The sequence below is a fragment of the Rhipicephalus microplus genome, chromosome X (assembly GCF_043290135.1).
Source record: "Rhipicephalus microplus isolate Deutch F79 chromosome X, USDA_Rmic, whole genome shotgun sequence".
In the NCBI taxonomy this organism is placed as follows: Eukaryota; Metazoa; Arthropoda; class Arachnida; order Ixodida; family Ixodidae; genus Rhipicephalus; species Rhipicephalus microplus.
The window spans coordinates 276,865,058-276,886,439 of NC_134710.1; the positions used below are offsets into that span (position 1 = coordinate 276,865,058).

The following is a 21,382-nucleotide window of genomic DNA, read 5'->3' on the forward strand; positions in this document are numbered from 1 at the left end:
ACCGTAATGAAATTATTTGTAATTGTTTCTATAGATAGCTTGTACGTGACGTCATAGGCGCCGCTTTTGAACGCAGTGGCGGCCACGACGGCGGCTTTGAAGAGAAACAAGTTGCGTCAATGTGAAAACAACGTGGCAGGAACAGTTCTGTGCGTTAATAGCAAAATAACCTGCATGTGACGTTTTGCTAACAATAATGTGACGTCGCAAACAACGGGTCCCCACGTACTGGTGCTCCAACATGGCGGTTTCAGTGATGCCAGTGGAAGCCATCTGTAGGCGCAACTGCGATTGTAATGTGTAGTGTGCTACGATATGTCATACGCCGTGGTTTTGCCGTGTTCCGCCTTATGGGCGCTTATCAGTCTCGGACTGATAAGCAATTGTTTTGTTGGTTTTCTACGCCGTAATGTGGGATTATCATGGTCATGAAATGTTGAATGTGCCGGCCCAAGCGTTTTCGTGCGTGCGAGTTCACCTTTGCACTGTTTGTTTATTTGATATGAATGCAAAACTGCAACGGTATCAGTCTAATACGGTGGCGCTTGAGCACGTCCGAAAAATGGTGTACGGTCCCATATTGTGCACGCGGATAGTTCCGTATTTTGTGGGTTGACCTTCCTGCAGTGCATTTTTGACGTTTACGGACTGATGAGTGAACCGTGGAGAGCTCTTTGAAAGTACCGCGTAGAGTTGCTCGCGCGATGCGGCGGCATCACGCGAAGACCCCTTACAGCGACTTGGCTCAGAGGTCCGAGGTGGCGCCACGCATTCAAGCGACCGGTTTCTGGCAAGGACGTCGCCCTCGGAGCATTTCTGTGCAGAGGCGGTGAGTGGCGCTGGTGCTGCGCAGTTTTCGCGTCTTCAAGTTCGTCCGCGGGGCGTTCTTAACAACTCGCTGGATATCCGCGGTGGGGCCTGTCAGGCAGCGCGTCACAGTGGAGGCAGCGGCGGTGTCGTTGAGGGACACTTTTTTCTCCCTTCTGGCGAGAGTGCCGCCCGGACAGGCGGAAGATGTCCGCGCCCTGCTGCAGTCGCGCGTTGGTGTTTATGTCCTGATAACCTGCGTGTGAAGTACGCGTGCGTGCAAGTGGCCTGCACAACACACCGGACCATGGCTGACGCACTTTGGCGTGATTGTGCGAACTGGCTGATTCGCTGCCAAGCGCTGCCGTCCGACCACCGTGTCACTTGGGCGAACGCACAACTGATCGACTTGGCCAACACGCTGCGGGACGGTGTGCTCTTGTGCCAGCTCCTCAACAAACTTCAGCCAGGATGTGTGGACTTGAAAGAGATGAGTCTACGGCCGCAGATGTCGCAGGTTGGTCCCGATTAAGCCGTTCTCCCAACTCGGGTCGTTTATGCACGTCGTCTTCGTGTTGCAGGGGCCGTTCGCTCCGCCGCTCTATGTTGTGTGTGTGTGTGCATGCCCCCTTCCCCCGGTTCGTGCGTTCCTTTGGGCCCAGCGTGCCCTTCTCCCCCTCTTTGTCCGGCGCCGTTTCAGGGGCGCCACTTTTACTGGCATTTGTATAACGCGCCGGTTGTGTCGTGTTTTCTACGTGTATGCGGTGCGCCTAACTTTTCGTACGTGTTCGAAATTGAACGTGTGACATTACTACGATCGGTTGGCTTCTTTGCATCGTGTAGAAAGACCGCCTACTAACTTGGCGAGCGAAGAAAGGGCACTGCCTCTGCACGGCCGAAGTCAGTGTCAAAATAAACCGACACCGGGTGATAGATCCGCGCCTTCAATTTCCGTTTTGTTACTAGTAAACGCTTCGAGTTCCTTGATGCTATCTATATTACGTTGGGTAGGCTATATACGGGCACTGTTTATTGGAGTTGCTCTTTATGATGCGCCGGATGTTTACATAGTTTTTCCGGCTGCCAACGCGAGGTTCTATTGGGAAGCTGCTCATCGTATGCTATCGTGCTACAAACAAACGGCGCTTTTATTTAGCGGGGCACTGCTGTGAGTGATATATATATATATATATATATATATATATATATATATATATATATATATATATATATATATATATTAGTTTTCTTTATGGATACTGAGCATTCAACACAGAGATGTTTGCGATAGGAGGCCGTTCACCATCATCTCTTCAGCTCGCTTTTAGTGCTTCGTTGTTGCTTTGATATATTAACGTTCTTCGTATCAGTCAAAGCGGAACTTTTATGCTTCCGTACGGCTGCTCGCAATCGCCGAGCGCAGAATCAGGCCATCTATGCGCACGTCTGTTCTACTCCGCGCATATCGACAGGGGCGAAGTACAAGGATAGGCGTGTGCCGGCGTATCGCATCATGCTCAAGAAATAACGTTCAGAGTAATGCGAAACCTCAGCGCGGCGCTCTTCTCAAAGGCCGGGATATATCAAATTCATCTAGAAATAAAGAAGCATACCAGCGAGCTCGCGCTATTTTGACAGTACTGTCCAAAGGGCTTGGACTTGGTTTATGCGCCGCACATATTATTCTGGCAGGAGTCCAACATTTTGCGGAGCCTGATCAGGCCGCCGTTGTATTCTATCGCTTCCAAGGGCATGGGTGGGGGAGGCGCTGAGAAGAGGTGGCTGGAGCGTCTGACGCTGCCTTGAAGATCCTCGCCATGCTCCCGCACACCCGTGCTCTTGCATTCACCAATGGATGAGCGCATGAAGTTCAACTTACTCGCAAATCTCTCCTAATTCTCCGAAGGCGTACGTTGTGGTAACGAGAAAAGTTACTAAGGCGGGAATCAATCCAAGAGGCCTTCTCCTTAAAAGTGCCTAGAAACTCCCCCGAAATGGTGCAGCCCCCTGAAATGGTACAGTGCCGCCACCGAACATTCAGAAAGTGTGGACCACAATATATTATCTTATCACAGAGGTTTTATTACTGGGTCATAAAATGTACTCAGTGACGAAAGTGGCGCTCCCGCTTTGGAGCAGAAAATGTACCTTTTTGTAGTAGCCACAAGTGTTTTCCGAGCAGGAAGAATGCTAATTTGTAGCATTTATTAGTAAGAGCAAATGGAAAAATATGTCATACAACTCCGGGAATCGGAAGCATTGCGGAAGTGTCTCATAAATATTAATATTCACTATAAAAGGCATTTCACAGACAACAATAAACGGAAACTGCAAGGAACGATTCTAATAGCACAAAATGTTGGCATAGCGCTGCCACACCACTCGGAAATTTTTTTCAACGTTGTGGCAACATTGCGAGGAATCAAGGAACAATAAAAAGATGAATGCATGGTTATCAATTGCAACGCAAAATAAATTTCATATCTAAAAAGCAGTACTTATGACAGAAATGAGACCAAAGTGGTGAAGCTCAGCACAACGTTATAAAAAATCTAACCACAGTTGCATATAACAGTTTCCAAAGCGGCAGCTGGTAACCAGAGTGAGGTCAAAGTAATCCTGATTATTTTCACCAAGATATCCCGGATGCCAAGTTGAAAGAACAAGCAGAAGCCAAATGAGCGATATGCTTGATATGTCAGTTCTTGATCCATAATTGATTTCAGAGCTGATAAAGCTGCATCCTGGCATACTAGGATAATAGTAGGAGGGCTTGCACAGTTGGTCACATTATTGAATCTCCTCGTCCTCATGTTCTCAGTGCCGTTTCAGAGTAGGTTCGGAGCAGTTGTTAACAAAGATTACAGTTTGGAGCAGTATACGGCAGCATTTCTCATATGGATCACTTTAAAACAATTGGCGCAGCACTTCCGTGGTTTTTGGCACAAAACGCACGTGAAACATCAGTCGTTCGAAAGGTATACCTTTCCATGGGGCCTGCTCGATAAGTGGAGAAAGAGCCGATCAGTGGTTTACAACAGCGTGCTGTTCTGAGCACCGACATAACCACGAGTTCGCTCGTCCACCTTGAAACCCGTGCAGCAACCATACTAAGACAACAAACCCTTTACAAAAAGATTGTCAGAAAGTTATTGCAACATCATGGATAAAACTTCAGCCTCATAGTTTTGACATGACGTAGAGCGTTTGATGAAATATTCGAGTAAATGTTGGTGCCCTTGAACATTGGTCACGGAAGTAATGTTGAAAGTTCATTGTAATAATAATGATAATAATAACGACGTTTAACGTCCCAGAACCACGATGTAATTATGCGAAACGCCGTAGTGAAAGGCTCCCAAAGTTTTGACGACCTGGGGATACTTAACGTGCGCCTAAATCTGAGTACACGGGCCTCAAACATTTTGCCATTCATCGGAATTGCAGCCACTGCAGCTGGGATTCGAAAAATGTTCATTTTACTACAATAAGGCACACAGCAACCAAAAAAGCACAATGCTTTTGTTGCAGTATGGTTGAATGTGAAGACCAGTGTTCTGAATATTGGTTACTGATGAATGAATAGGAAGTTTATAGGGCGAAATGTTTGGCGGAGTCCTGTACACAGGTGGCCTTTGTTATTATGCTTTCGAGCCGTCGGTATGATGGCTAGGTCTAGCCACCATACCGTCCCTTTCACACTAATGAATATATATATATATATATATATATATATATATATATATATATATATATATATATATCGTGTAAAAAGGGCGCTTTTTTCCCCTCCCACAGCAGTAATCGTCATCCGGTTGGCTTGCATTTTCCTTTCTTAAAAGAACTATGCGCGCGCCCCTTTGCGGTCAAGAATGCCATTTCACGCTGATAACGGGCACGCCGTTCGTGATCTGGGGAACTATTCTCGCGGCGTCCAATTCGCGGGCATGGCCTTCCCTGATTGGCTGGAGCTGGGGAGCAGCGTGCCGCTTGTTTCCGGTCTTACTTCCGCAACGTCATTTTCACGCCACGCGATTTGTGAAAACTCTCGACACAAATGAGAAAGGTTAAAGACGTTTCACCACAATGAATGCTGGTTTCAGAGATTCGTTTTTAAGCGCACATCTTTGAGGCCGTGCATGGAAGTTTTAGCCATGGAATTAGGTTTAGCGCGGCCGCCCGCCCACCTGACGCCCCTGAAAGGTCTATACGCATTCTCTGCATCGCTCTTCAAACATCTCAACTCCTTCATACGCACGTTCAGACTTGTCAACTTTGTTTAAGAGTCCTGTTACTCTACGTTTCGTCCACTTAGTTTCTCTTTACGCTGGGAATGTGCTGGCGGGTTCGGTGCGCCGACGTGGTAAAGCGCACCATGACGTCACGACTCGCCGTTTTTTTTTTCTTTGAGTAACTGAACGTGCTCCGGCGAATCGGACATGTGCACTAATTGAACTGAAAGTGCCGGGCGTGCGGTGATAATGAAGGACACACGAGGTACGTGAAGATAATTTTTGTGTGATAAAGAGACGCCCTTTTAACTCGATCTTTTTTTAGTATGAAGCACTTGTATATGGCCAAAAGCCAATTTGGAATAGCTGGCTTCTGGCCTATTAGATATTCTTGGGCTTTTAAAGGTCCGGAAACCATGATATGATTATGAGAGACGCCGTAGTGAAAAGGTCGGGAAATGTCTACCTTCTGTAGTTTTTTTTTTTTAACGTGCACCTAATTTTAACGCACAGGCTTTAACATTTCTGCCGCCATTAAAAATTTTGTGGCCGCGGCCGGGATGCGATCCCGTAACTGGCGGGCAGCAGTCATTCCACCATAACCACTATAAACCATGGTGGCTGCTTGGCTTCGGGACAATTTCGTTGGTGTTAACTGCCCTTTTCAAAATCTAACGAATGCTAAACGTGTGTGAGATAACATCCCTGTTGAGTGATTGTTGCAGTCGTCATTTAAAAGCACATTGTGCTTTGACAAAATGGCACTGACATTTGTTCAAAACCAGGCACTTGAACATTTTAACAGTTCTCAAGTATCAACTGCTAGAAATTCATTGTTAAACAATCGTGTGCCATTATGCTTGTTGATCATTCATGTTTACTTACATAAACATCAATGATAAGATTATACACCGCCTTAAAAAACTGCACCGTCATATTTTTTTCGACGTTCCTTGATGTTCCTGTTTTTCAGAGCACGTGTAAAGCTTATAACGCTTACGCGTGCTCATTCCGCCCTTTTTACTTTGTTACATATAACAAAGTAAAACGAGCCAGACGCGGTAAACTATTTGATTCTTGCAACAAAGTCAATTTAGGAACGCACACACAAGCAGTGTAAGTGTCCAATACTTTCTGCAAGTCTTGTGAGGCGCAATAGATTTTTTGGTGTTCTTTAAAAAGCCCAAGTGAAAAAAAAACGAAAAAGAAAACCTACTTCTTGACGCTATATTCATGTGGAAATGTGCAAAGAAATCTGACAACGAAGATGAAAGTCGTAATTTTTTTAATGTCGCTTGTGTTAGTAAATAACTAGAGGGTTGGTCCTACCTCGAAAAAACAGGGGAAATAATTTTTTTTTTCATATGAGCGTAATTACTAGAAGGCAATGTTGCGAAATTGTGAAAAAGCGAAAGCTCTATAACACCGTTTGGCGATAGTGAGCGAGCATGACAAAATTAAGCAGGCGCACTCACGACGCGTTGAGAGAACATCTCGCTTCTGCTTTTAGGTAGCGAGACAGAGGTTGAAAATGCGGAGAACATCAGCCGCAACTTCGAAGGTGCGCGCCGATGCGGCGGAGGCGAAGTGACATTGCGGTGCTGAGCCAGGTTAATGACGTTATTCCGTTTACACTTTTGCACTCGCTGTAGTTTGACGATTTCTAAATGGCGTGCCGTGCATCTAGCATGCCTACATGCCAACATCAGATTTAAATCACTGTGCGGAAGTAGACGCAACGGGCTTGATGGAGTTTTAGAAATACCGTTTGCAAGCGCTGCGGGCGTAGCGGGCGCCATAGCAGTTTTATAATAGCGTTTGCCCTGCTGTGAACCGCAACGCACGATCGCAGCGACACCGTAGTCTCGAAACCAGCGCTTGCGCGCCACATGCGGGCCGCGATCGCCGCACTCAATTTCGGATTTTCTGCGTGCGGTCTGCGAACGCGAACGCCGACTCGCGTTACGACGCATGCGCAGTGGCAGCGACTGCACCGCAAGGGCTGCGGTGCGCTATTCTAAAACTACCTAATATATAGCTTGCGCGGAGCTTTGCGTTAGCGCTTGTCGTCTCTGCGCATGCGTCGTACGCCATCCTCCTGCGGGCCCCCGTTTAGTGACCGAAATAGCGGGCGACCGCAGTGAACACCAACTCATCGTAAGCTATTCTAAAGAGAGAAAGAACATGTTAGAATGCAGAGAGCCTGAGCTAGTGCGCTTTAGCCTGCTACTCCACACATGGGATAAGGGAAGAAAAAAAAAAAGGGGGGGGGGGGATAAAAAGTGATGATGGGGACGGGAAGAGGTGGTGCCGTGGGGTTTTCTTAAATTTGCAACCGGGTGCCATCATCGAAGCGAGTGCAATAGTATTGCCAGTTGAACATTTAAAGACACACGTATTTAGTAGGTGTACTTGTTCAGAACCTTAAAGCATAATAATAGTCTGAAGATAAAAGAAAATAAGACGATCAATGTTATTCAAGTAATTTGCCTGAAGCGCGGGAGTTCTGGCCGTAAATGCCGCATGAATACCTATCGTTCATTGATACGTAGAAAACTGGACTAGGGTTGCATAAAGTAGATATGATCCAGCCAGACAATCGGGCCTCCAGCCGCCAGAACCAGTGCATAATAAAGTTCTACGCGTAGGAACCGCTCAGCGTAGCCCTTAGCGTGCGGTGAGTGACTTTAGCAAGAATAAGGTCGACGTAAATGCATAAATAAGTAACACAAAACAAAAATGTGGAATGCTGTAAAACGCACCGACTTAACTTCATTTAGTCAATGATGTTTTTCTTGTGGTGTGCTCAGAACAAATAAAACCATTTAGTGTATATTTTAGCAAGCTAAAAAATTATTAGCACATCACAAAAGTTTGTTGTTTCAACAAGTACTCGTTTGTTGTTTTGAGGACGACTAAATAGTAATTTTTATAAAGGTTACACTGTAACCTTTATGAAAAAAAGGAGATTGAAAAAGGAGAAAATGATTGAAAAAGGCTGCAAAAAAGGAGATTGAATCTCCTTTTTTTTTTCACCAGAAATCTCCTCTAAGGCTGCCCGTACAGTTAGCATAAATTTAACGCCTGAACCAAAAAAAAAAAAAGAGTGAAACCGTTACAAAAGTATGAATAATGTTTTTATGTGTATTTGTTTGAGGCGTAATCACCCTTCTGTATAATTTATATGCTTACTTGTTGGAGAGTGCATGGGAGTGCTAGTTACAGGGGAAACAGTGCAGCTCTCGAGGACCATTTCTTGCTCGTTTGTGGTCCCATTTTGCTGCAGTGATCGTTAGTCACTTAGCGGGTACATGTTTATTGAGAAGATTCGGATGGACGGGGCAGGCTGATGGAATACAAATGAATCGAAAGCATACTCATCGAGTATAAGCTACGCATGCGCCAATGCACGTACAAGTGCATCCTTCACAAGGTCTTCCAAGTAAGAGAAACTCTTTCAATACATTTTTTTAAACAATATGGTGTTTTTGCATGGTTAGATGCGCTTTCTATTTAGAAAATTGCTCATCTGTCTTGCCCCGTAATTTTCCTTTTTTTTTTTTTTAAGCACTGCGAGATCATTAGAACTTGGCTCGAATACAATTCAAACAGCCTGATTGCCTGCTTGTTGTGAAACCTTGGGGCGCGCGGAATAACCTTTGGGTGAAAGGAAATTAACTAGGAACCCTGTATTTGGCTTCCACAAAGGCAGTTTGATACGCAGATTTACCGCTGCCAACGCAGCAATATAGCTTTTTTTTTTGTCATGTGAAGCTAATCATGAAGGGTGGCAGTTGCCGCAAATGATTAGGTAAATTTATAGCGCTTAGTACCTTACCTAAATGTTGATAAATTAAGCATAAAATATTAAATGCGAAGCATTTTTTGGTAGATTGCACCCACTTCGAGCTTATCTATCTATCTATCTATCTATCCATCCATTTATCCATCCATTTATCCATCCATTTATCCATCTATCTATCTATCTATCTATCTATCTATCTATCTATCTATCTATCTATTCATCTATCTATTCATCTATCCATCTATCTATCTATCTATCTATCTATTCATCTATCCATCTATCTATCTATCTATCTATCTATCTATCTATCTATCTATCTATCTATCTATTCATCTATCCATTCATTTATCTATCTATCTATCTATCTATCTATCTATCTATCTATCTATCTATCTATCTATCTATCTATCTATCTCCACCTTTGTCTAGGCGCCGTCGTGATCGCCTCCTTAAGTTGGGGTATACCAAAATTATTATGGTACGCTAAGAGGGTCTGACGAATATGTCTGGCTGGTCATGACATGAATGACGTGATGATCCCGACGCGTACGTCGTCAAACGTTTTATTCCAGACACCTGTGGCACATACCCGTGATTCACGGCCCGCGGTATGCAGGTGTGAGACGCAGGTGATTGACAGTTTATATTACAGCGAAAGCTGTTATAAGATCACAACAAGGGTCACACGCGGCACCATAGTTGTCCGTTAGTGTCCCTAACCACCCAGTTTTCTACCGCAGAGCCACGCCGTTTTTTTTTGTTTTTTTTTTTGTTGTGCAGAGCCACACCGGTGCTTCAAACTCCGTTGCAAACTTTCATTAGGCAGGCTGGATGTCGGGAGAGGAATCGCGTTAGTATGAGTATAATGAAGCGTTTTAGAACAGCGAAGTAACAACCAGGCGTGACACAATGTGAATTGCGTAACTAGTGGTTCAACCGATGCACCAACCCATTACAAAATCTTGTTTTTGATCACCTAATAAATGTGGTGCATACCCAGTTCAGGCAAAATTCTTTATTGTCGTCTGCCACTGCAGAAAAAAAATTCACAAAATCTTGCAAATGTGTAGTGGATACCACGCCTCTGCGAAGAATTACGAAGGATAGCATAGTGAATGCCGGCTTACTACACAAAAATTATGATTAATTATGGCGTAGTGGTTACCCGGAAAGGTTCCTTATAGTATTGACTCAAAGATTGCTTAGAAAAGGCTCTGAAAGGCCGCTCTTCCACCTTTCGCTGTGACAGTGCTGCACGTCTCGCCCAGGCCTGACGGTTTTATGCCTAGGAATGACGAGAAGAGACGTTAATTTAAATGCAGCGCATTAAAAAACTGCATTAAGAAAGCTTTAACCCGACGAATTCGAAGGATATCAGTGTCCCAGCAGGAATCGGAACAAAGAATTTTGCGTGGCAATCAAATACTCTACCACAAAGCCATGCCGTCTCTCGGAATTGCTTTGGAAAGACCTACGCAAGCGTTGATTTATTTGTGGGGTTCAACGTCCCAAAACCACCATATGATTATGAGAGACGCCGTAGTAGAGGGCTCCGGAAATTTCGACCACCTGGGGTTCTTTAACGTGCACCCAAATCTGAGCACACGGGCCTACACCTACGCAGGCGTAGTAGTGTTCGTGCTAACAGTGCTACCTATATTTAGTTTTATATCAGTTAGACCTTTATTCCTGATACTGGCGTCACGTCGGGTTGACGTAAATTGTGTACTTGAACACCATCGACTGACGTTGTCTACGTATACCACTAGCCAGCGATCCTAGCGCTACATATCAGCTTACCGCTTCTGGCATTGGTAATACTGATACCTATGTTGCTGCTGGCATCGCCAGGTAAATGTGAACAACTGGTTACGTAAAACATACGTGACTGACTGTTAAGCATATGTCTGTGCATACAACTCTTGTGCATATCGTTAGAGCATAATCGTAACGTGTCGCTCAATAATAATTTGAAAAAAAAAAAATGCCCTACAGTCACGTTCCCTCCGCATGCTCCGTATCACATCAATTGCCATGGTACGTGGGAACTGCCGGATTTCGTTCATTTATGTAGGTGACAGAGGATCCGTGCCATAAATCGTTACCATGAGGCTGAATAACCGTTTGGTATATGAAGTAGCGCTTGGGATATATATATATATAGTGCAGGGAAGTAAAATGTCATTGTATGCAGTGCGGCGTGCAAAAGCCATCCTCGCTCCTCGCGCCAGCACTTCGCCGTGCACTTTTTCCGGCTTTATACACCTAAGCTATTATTAGTGTAAGAATTAAGAGAAAAAACTGTGTAAGCATAGGTGCCTCTTGATCCGGGTGCGCCTTAACGAGCACAGTCTGTAACATGGGTCTAAACTCATTTAGGTCATTAAGGAAATCAGTAGTTAAAATCATCGCGGAAACCTTCCCGCCTTTCTCAAGGCGGCATAAAATTGTCTTATAATTGACTTTTATTACAATCTACAAGTCTGCATTCCAAGCACGGTGGAGCTGTGCACCGCAGTACACGAAGCCGTGTATCGCTCGCACTCATCAGTTTTCCTCGTTACGGGTTCATTAACGTGTCAGTCGGCATGCGTTTACTAACACGTTAATCTACGTCGTGACATTGTTGCACGTACGGATGTGACAGCGTTGACTGTTCTATCGTTCCCGGGCACACACACACACACACACACACACACACACACACACACACACACACACACACACACACACACACACACATATATATATATATATATATATATATATATATATATATATATATATATCTCCCCTCATCCGTCCCACATGCCTTCCGAAGGGTTTCGAAAGTAGCGGCACACATTTCGAGCGCTTTCCACAACCATGGATATTCGTTGCCTTACTGATCATTGCGGCATAATTTGCCGTGACAGCGCCAACGAGGCAGCTTTTTTTAAGTCTTGCTCGTGCCCAGGCCTCTGTGTATATGTGCGCGCGTGCGTGTGTGTGTGTGTGTGTGTGTGAGATGAACTTCCGCGGCGCTGCAACTTCGGCTGTTTGCTCGTCGCATTTCATTAGAACATTCAGTGAAGCTTGTCGACTATCATCTGCAGAAGCCGTACGGTGGGCTTTAGACTACTGCTGACGTCTCCTAACGTGGTAACCTATGCTGTATTGAATATCGCTAGTGGATTGTTGTCGCGTAAGCAAGTTTGTAAGCTTATATCGTATGGAGAATGCGCTTCGGGTAACTTTTTGCGGCCATACGAATGAGCGTACTCGCCGTCTATTACCTATATGACGTTATTTTTTGATTAGTGGATGGAATGCGGCGTGCCCAAAAACCGCAAAATCTGCTCATTGTTCCTGAGGGGACACGAGTGTCTTTTGCATGCGCAGATGTAACGCAAGCCGTTTACGCTCTCTTAGTCTTGTTCCTTGCGTGTTCACTGCACAGCGATAGCGCATAGCGCTCGCAAAAGGCAAGACGTTAGAACGCTGGGCTCGAACGTTAGTCTCACAGAAAGATGTATGCAAGGAAAAAAGGGTAGATCCGACGTACAGTCTCAATTTTTATTAAAGGAAACACGGGAACGCGTGGCCTGCGTGCTTCGGTGACTGCTGGCAGCGCGTTCAAGTGGAAGCGAGAGTAACCACAGCCTCTTTTCACGTCAGCTCGCGGCGATCGGTGGCAAGATACCACCCCGTCCCCCCTATCAAGGTGAATAACGCAAGATGCCGGTAATCGGTTCGAAGGGGGAGGGGGTGCTATCTTGCATCTTGCCGCTGGTTCCACATGAGCGATGAATGGTAGCTTCGCTCGCCGCGAGATGACGTGAAGAGAGGCTGTGGTTGCTCTCGCTTCCACTTGAACGCGCTCCCAGCAGCCGCCGGAGCACGCAGGCTACGCACTCCCGTGTTCCCTTTCATCAAAATTGACACTGTACAGTGGGAATTGGTGATATGCGAAGCACGAATGAGGAAGGTTGATATGTCACCATATGCAGAGAGAGAGATAAATAGAGAGGAAAGGCAGGGAGTTTAACCAAGCTTGGCTCGGTTGGCTACGCTACACTTGGGGTGGGCGAAAAGTAGAATAATAGAAAGTAAAGAGATGGGAAAGAAAATGAGTAAAATAAAAAAATCAGCACAATGTTACGAGGCGGAAGTAATATATGCCGTGCATGTCTTCCCCATCATGGTTATAATGTTTGCGCCTGGCATTTGTGTTCGACGTCTATTCACGTCACGTAATACCAAATTTGGTATAAGTGAAGCTAGCGAAACAGTGGCGTGCGCACTATGAACGTAGCAGGTAGTCATGTTTTACATGACACGCATGTCATGAATATCACGTTTGTACAAGGTCATTTACCTTCGTCGTCCGTTCGCGTGACGTCATTCCAAATTTGGTCTAAGTGAAGCTATAGGGAAACGACCGTGAGCGCATCATGAACGTGACATGTAGTCATGTTCTTACATGACACACGTCATGATTTTCGTGTTTGCACTAGTCATACGCCTTTGTCATCCATTCACGTCACGTAATACCAAATTTGGTATATTTGAAGCTTGCGAAACGACCTCGAGCATACCGCGAGCACACCATGAGCGTATGGCGGGTAGTCATGACTTACATGACATGCATGTCATGATTTCCGCGGTAGTACTTGTCACTTATGTTTGCCATGCAATCATGTCATACCATACCAGTTTTGAAAATATGTCATGTGAACGGAACCACCACAAGAGCAGCAAAACCATGACATGTAAATTATGACGTTCATGTCATGATTTTTATAATATGACTAAACACTTGCGCTCGTCATATAGTCATAATATGCCATACCACGTTTGGTCTAGATGCCATTATCGAAATGGCCAGGAGAGCTAAATGTCGTATGTCGCCAGATAGATAGATGGATAGGCAGTTAGTTAGTTAGTTTGTTTGTTTGTTTGTTTATTTGTCGCTGAAGTTCACTAATACCACTGTCACACGGGCACCCGCGAAGACCGCTTAACTCCCTCGTCCTTACGACATCGAAGATGTGGTCTGTGTCACACGGCCACCCTTACGCAAACGAAGGTAAACGGAGCATTTCGCAAAGGACGTTCACGATCTCCCTTTGCAGCGAAACGAGGTACTCTCGTGCCCAGCAGTCTAGAGGTCAGAAAACGATTTCGAGCTCTAAGTGGCCGCAGTGAAAGAATAATACATTTTGGCAATATTAAACGTTCTTTTGTTGTGGTACTTATTCACAACGCGTGTTTGTTCACATATATTTACGCCCGCCAGAGTTCACTTACTCTCAACACCGATGCCCTATACACACCATGCCTCGCGAGTCGGGCCGGCCGGCGCGAGCCGATCAACGTCATTGCCAGAGAAATGTCGTACCACTTCCTCACGTCGTCCGCTATGTCACTCATGGCTGAAGAACACAAAATGTGCGCTCACGAGGCAAGGAAGCATAAGAAATTTCGTACCGGGCATGTACACAAGCAACAAAACAACTAAAAGCACAATGTGACGAGCGTCACTAGCAGCATCGCTACATTTAGCAAATGCGTTTTTATTTGAAATTATTTTTAATGTTTTGTTAGTCGTATACCCACTTAATAGTGCTTTTTGTAAAAACCGCATAACGTGGATTCTAAAAAAATCAATAGAGATGAGATTGGAATACTTTTCCGAAAATCAAACAGCGCTAGCTGAGCCCCCTCGCGGCAACTGTTACAACCTTGTCATTACCGTGTGACACTGCCACAACTCCTTCTTCGTTGAACCCCCTAGGGGAGATTTACATTGACGGTTTTCAACGGAGTTTGGTGGTGGCCGTGTGACAGAGGTATAAGAAGCGCTTGGCATTTATAAAACGATTGCGCCCGTTCGTTTTTGCAAGGGTCTCGAAACAACCTGAGAAAATGGAAAGTGGGAGCGCGATGTTCTCTCTTATAGCGTTTCCCACTTCGGCCGTGTGCCTTTTGACGTTAGCACGGTGATTCACGTGACGTCATTGGGATACAAGCTATAGATTCGTTCACATATATGAGGGATATCAGTTGTGATTTGTCGTCCGCCTCGTTAGAACACTGGCTTTGGTGCTCGGCTCCTGGGGGCTCGTTCTCGGCCGAGGCGGTATAGTAGAGGCCCGGGTACTGTGTGATGTCAGTGCACGCTGACAGTGTGGGATATCACCGCACCAGATGGTCCCAGAGCCCTACAATACGGTGTCTCTCATAATCATACTGTGGTTTTCGGAAGATAAGAAAAAACAAATATATATATACTGAAGAAGTTTTTCCAATGGGCCAAACGTAATTGGGAAGAGAAGTGACACAACTTAGCGATTGCCTTAATTTTCTAACGGTTCAACTGGTCCGAATAAAATTAAGGCAACCAATAAGTTGTGTCTCTATAATCTTCTTATTTACATTCCATTGGTTCTAATAACTTCCCCTGTACATTCCTTGGCATTACTGTCTGTTAGATCTCATTAATATTGTGTTAAAACAAGGAAAACGAGCCCTTAGGTATACACTTCTTCTCCTTATATATATAGTGGGTAGTGTGCTAGCATGCTCTGTCGTGCAGTGGCTGGCACGCGTGCCTTGTTTTGTCTCACTCGACCATCGTGCCCGATCAACCGATTTCACTTCGGTTAGGGCGTTTCCGACTGCGCAAACGGAGATAGCAGCCTATAGCTAAAAAGCGCAATATCCTGATAAGCTCAACGCTTGGTGGTGCTGCTATCTACGTATGTTCTGAGGAAATAAATGGTGGGTATTGGATAGCACGTGTAGGACGTGTCGTGAAAGCGAGAAAGAAACAGCCCCCTCTCGTTTGAAACTGCAGTGGTTTGGGGACCTTTCTAGGGAATCTGGACAGGTTTTAAGAACGAGTTCTGCAAAACTTCGAGGTTTGCAAGGACCTAGACTATTATCGACGATAGATGGATGGCGGAATTTTATGTATAGCCCTGAGAGACGCGACTAGCGCACGGTGTCTCGATTTTTTTTTTTTTTGCGGTTGTTGCACCTGGAGCTTTCGAATACGCAAAAAAAAAAAGCCAGTCTTGTTCCGCCCACGCGAGCGAGCCGAAGGTGTGGGCGTGGAAACTTACGTCATCTTTGGTATCTCTGGCGGTGCCGCGCTCTACTGCAACAGAGTTCTGACTCCCGCCGCTCACTGATCGGAAACTCCGAGAGCTCTGTGTGTGACGAACGCTCTAATAGGTACAGCAAAGCTACTACTTTTCCAGCGGAATTATGACATACGGAATAACCGCAAACAGGCGAGCGCAACGTGAAGGCGCGTCTTTCATATCAACCGTGACCTCCGTGATTAACTCGTGACATGCCGCTGCCGGAGATAATCAGAGGCCACGCTTCGGCAGTTCTGCTTGTGCAGATAACGCAGCGTACACAGGTTGCCGTCACCGCGTTCGATCAACATCTAAGGAAGTCCTGCGGCCCCAGCCTCTTTTACTTTATCAACATCTAAAGAAGCCCTTCGGCCCCAGCCTCTGTTATATTGCGAAAGGGTGATATTCGCGTTAACCCTTGAAAGCTGTGGTATCGCGTTTGGAATTTTGCAGGGGTCAACCTCTCCTTGTCCGTTGACGCTCAAAAGTCATATTTTTTAAGAGCTTCAGCTTTTATTTCAAGTGATAGCTCCACTCCTCCAGCTAAAAATCGAGAAAACGCCTGGTTTCGCGAATCTGACCTTAAAGCTCAATCAAGGTTTCAGAAACGCTTTTATTTTCCAATGAAATTGTTGGGGGTCCTTCAGGCGAAAAGCTGCATAGTACAACTTGAATGTGCCTGAAGGCCCTCACATGGCAGCAGTAATACTAAAACCAACATAAATACAGATTTTTAGCATATATCCAAATATAATGCACCATTTTAATTGAAACAAGGAACTTGCAACATGTTGAATAACTCTAGTGATTTCCCACGAACACATGGTACTTAACATAGGTCAACATAGAAAAAAGACCTTCAGTTATAGGGCGGCACGTTCGCGAAAACGAATACGGGCCGCTATCGCCCAAAGTGCATCCGAAGTTCGCTGCGAATTCGTCTTGAGGAGCGTCTCTGAAGTATGTGTTGCAACGCATATGCGGCATTGGGCTCTCAGGTCGCGGCGTGTATCCAAAGCCTGTTGACTTGTCGTCTTACTTGCCCGAACTATTGGACGTGCAATGAAGTTCAATCCCTGCAAACCAATCGTCTCATACTTCATCGAAAGCAAGCAAACACGAGCTGTCGCTTCTCGAGCTCGGTTTAAACCTCGTTCATCCCCAGCAAGCATTTTCTCTCTCTCTCTCCCCGATCTTCGTCTTCGCTTCGGACGAAGCCGCGTATATAACCGACTTCCCAGGAATCGACCAATCGACGGGGTCGGTTTTCAGAAACGAATCGAATTTTGCGGAAAAGGCGTCAAGGGTGTCGTGTGGCTGGCGTTTTTATCACCCCTCTTTCGTTCTCTTTCAACATGCTTCCCTCCAACCAGCTTCCTTTTGCCCCTCTCTCGGCTAAGAATTTTTCGCTAGCGATCGAAGGATCCTCACTTTGACTTGCCGGCTTTTGACCTTTTTTTTTTCAGAGGCTATATCGCTGGTTTACCTTCTTGGTTATTTCATTGCCGCCCGCAAAGGCGAAATAGTTTCGATGAATCTCGCCGAGGGGGCTAAGTCAAGTTTAAATAACGGCTAAAAGAGGTAGCTCCATGTCTCCTGCTTCTCTAAAACGACATTCGGCAGTGACTGAACATCAGCATTGAGATCGTGTGGTACACGTTAAAAAACCCCAGGTGGTCGAAATTTCCGGAGCCCTTCACTACGGCGTCTCTCATAATCATATGGTGGTTTCGGGACGTTAAACCCCACATATCAATCGATTTATATCGTGTAGTAGAAACACTGTAATCTCAAACCTCATTAATGCCGCTAAAAAGCGTCTTCGTCTCACCACACCTTTCAAAGTAACATAGCAAGGTATGAGCTCCAAAAAAATTTTAAAAAATAACCTAGACACAGTGTACGTGCTCATCTACAGCTGCTCTGGTGGACTCCTCCTTTGCATTCCAGCGCTGACATCAGCCCCATTCGGACGTGTAAGGCAGTGGAGACTAATCTTTATTCAATAGGTGTGTGCCTTCAGCGTCGCATCGGTAATATTATTTCCATAAAGTACGCACAAAAGTGTCGCAGTGAATATCAATTAGGTATTTCTGCTGAGATTGAAGCACCGCCTCGTATATAAGCGCACTTCGCCGGCTGTTCAAGCCGGCGACGGCAGCTGCGACCGAACCAGAGAGATTCTGCGCTTGCGAGGACGTCGTAACACCGCCGAGAGAGATTTTACTCTCCTTGTGGGCTGACGTGGGCAGGACGCGTTTAGGTGTTGCCGGAAAATACGAAAACTAAAGAAACCCTGATATCAAAAGGAGTGGCTTTCGCGGCGAGTTGGTTCAGCAACATAGTAGAATTTAGCTAGCAAACAAAACAGCGACGAATAAAAGAAGCTCACGAAGACAGTGCACACTATAAACTGAGTTTTATTGAATCACAAGTAGTGCAAATAGTCGCATGGTCAGAATACCAACGGTAACAAACTAGATTGGATTTAGTGGCTGATGCTCAAGAAATCTATTTCAGTGGGATGAAGCGTGATGGAGGGCATCGCTACGTTTGTCTCGCCAGATCTGCTAATAATAATAATAATAATAAAAATCTTCTTTCACGATTGAAACAAAGCTGCGCGAGAAATTGAGGAAGCTTTTTTTTTCTTTCTAGCAGATCTGGCGAAACATGCCTAGCGAGGCCCGCTATCGCGCTGCATCCCGCTGAAAATAGATTTATTGAACATCAGCCATGCACTAAAACAAATCTAGTTTGTTATCGTTTCAATTTCAATCAAGGGGAAAAGGCTGTAGGCCCGTGTGCACGTTAAAGAACCTTGGGTGATCGAAATTTCCGGATACCTCCACTACGGCATCTCTCATAATCATGTGGTGGTTTTGGGACGTTGAACCCCGCATATCAATAGATCAATCAATCAGTTTGTTACCGTTTGTAATCTGATCATGTAACTATATTCACTATACTTACATGCGAATGTTTTTCAATAAAGCTCTGCTGATAGTTTGTGCTGTCTTCATCTGGTTCTTTCGTGGTCCTTGTTTTTTATTTTTGCGCTAAACATTTTGATGATTCTATCATGCACCTCATCCCCCGAATTCTTCCCGCCTTCCTTTGTTTTTTTATTTTGTTTCTTTCTTTGCGTCGTTGTTACGTGCAAGCGCGGGGTCCCCATCTGTCTACATAACCGGCGCCGTTATGTCGGAGGCAAAAGAGACGCGCATGACTCGCGCGTGGCTCCGCGAGGCATCCTCGAGACCGCGTTCCTTACATAAATGGCGGCCATGGAATAAGGTGACCGTGGCCGCTAGACTGCTCTTATGCGTTCGCCCTTCTACTGCCGCTACTGTTTTACGCGCAAGCGTATACGTGCTCCGCCTGTGAAATCTATGAGATTACGTGGGTTGCGTAAGAGTGAGAAGGATAAAGGCAAAGGCCGCGAGGTTGACCGTATCGCGAAGTTCGCTTCGATGCCCTGCGCTGCAGAGGAGAAAAGGAAGTATAGATTAAAGATCAGGAAGGAGACCGTTCAGGAGTGCACAACCCATGCTTCGAATCGAAAACACGTTGGAGTGCGCGGTCGTTCTAGTAATGGCTAATTCCATTGAGCGAACACGAGCAGGAGTGCCGCGCTAAGTGGAATATGTGGCAGCGGTGCAATGAGACCACAGCCACTCGATTCGCATCAGGAAAAAAAAAAGCTACAGTGCACCTCCACTGTGCAGATTGGAGAGTGACCGTTGATGACAAATTTATCACGTACGCAAGACAATCCGAAAAAGATTTTAGCTCAAACAGACAACACGCAAGAAGAGAGGATGACTGTATACGAGCGTTGTGTTCTCTTTTTTGCGCTCAAATCTATTCCAGAATTAACCAATGCGCCTAACAAAGTATTTTATTAGTACACTCCGCCTTTAGCGCAACCGTGACGCTGGCCGCAAGGTTGCAACCCCGACTCTGAAGTTGAGCTCTAGCCGCGGTTGCTGCATGCAGATCAAGGCGACGACGCTTTACCACCGCAGTGACCCGCTAATACGACAAAAGGCCACGCGAACAAGGACTTTTCAGTATGTAACGCAGTATCGTTCGGAACGCCGCTCGTCTCAACGAGGAAAATATCGTTGAAGCCGCCAGCAGGAGCAAAACAAGAACGAATGAGCTGGATATAACGTGTACAAGTTGCGTGTCCTCCTTGGTACTCGCTTTTCAAACGCGAGCAGATCAGATGCTTCTGGCTGCTCTCGATGCATCAAAAGAGATGTCTCTCAGCCTTTGGATGACATACTCGTATTATACTCCTCCTGTTGAACCACAGAAACATGCGAGCCCCGAAGAGATCACTTTCAGTGTGCTTTTGCGTACTCCTGCATTCCAGATCAAGTTGCTTGACGTGACACCGCACGGTGTTCTGACAATCGCTGAAAGCAATAACGTGCAAGGGGAGCACTGTTAAGTGGGTACTGTTGGGACAGTTTTGACTTGTTTGTTAATTAACTTTCGCGATTTGTATTTAGTCATATTTATAAAGGTCTATTACTCATGAACCCAACCAAAAAATAATTACACCTGAGCTTTCGGCATAATACATACAAAACATTAGTTCGCAGGCAGTTGTAACGTGATGAGCATCTAAGCAAACCAGAAACGTCGCCAGCGTGACACGTCTTTTTAAGTCCGAACGGTGGCTCTTGCGATATTTATTATTTGACACTGGCTCATGCTCCTTTATTGCCATAGCAATTATATGGACACTCTTGGCCGGATTCACCGCATATGTATACGTATCTATATACATGAAAACTAAATAAAGAAAAGTTATCCAGAAGAAAAAAGTCCGGCGTGCGGAATCGAACGTCGGACCTCTGAATTGTGAGTGTGAGGAGTTAGCCACGAAGGAGCACCTCCTTCGATGTTCAAACGGCAAGCTATATGTATCTACCCCTTACCGCTGGCGATGGGCATCTCGGGGGAACTGTCATGTTTTCATTTCATCATTACCAGCGAGATGGCGCAATGAGCGCGCGTCGCCAGATCGTCACGACGTGGAGGCGGCGCGCTATCATCTAGTCACGCGTATTTTGCCCCGCGGGAGCTGGGGGAGGGAGGGAGGGGTTGTAGACACCCACGCATGGGCGCGCTCATCTCGTGGTGGCGGCAATCGCACGCCTTGGGCTTTGACCGCCACGATTATGTTGTATTTACCGGGCGCACAAAGGTCACTGCAATGGCTGGCTTTTTTTTCTACAAAGTACAGTAAAACACCTGTTTTAGAAAGCGTGTAGGACCGCGATAATTTTTCGTCATTCATGTCATCTCTTTGTATGCATCGCCCACTACGATGGGTCCGATCAACCAGGTAAGCTCGCTGAGAGAGAAAAAAAATGTTTATTGACAAGATTTAATCG

At 45.6% G+C, this 21,382-nt stretch overlaps 1 protein-coding gene across 3 annotated transcripts in view; it reads left to right on the top strand.

The window, feature by feature from the left end:
* The first annotated feature begins 914 nt into the window (after nt 1-914).
* LOC119161478 (guanine nucleotide exchange factor VAV2) overlaps nt 915-21,382 on the top strand; it is a 253,021-nt gene continuing 232,553 nt past the window's right edge. For all 3 annotated transcript variants that reach the window (XM_075879212.1, XM_037413969.2, XM_037413970.2), the window contains exon 1: nt 915-1,324. In XM_075879212.1, the coding sequence (XP_075735327.1) occupies nt 1,279-1,324 (46 nt within the window). In that variant the 5' untranslated portion in view covers nt 915-1,278. The remainder of the gene's footprint in view (nt 1,325-21,382) is intronic.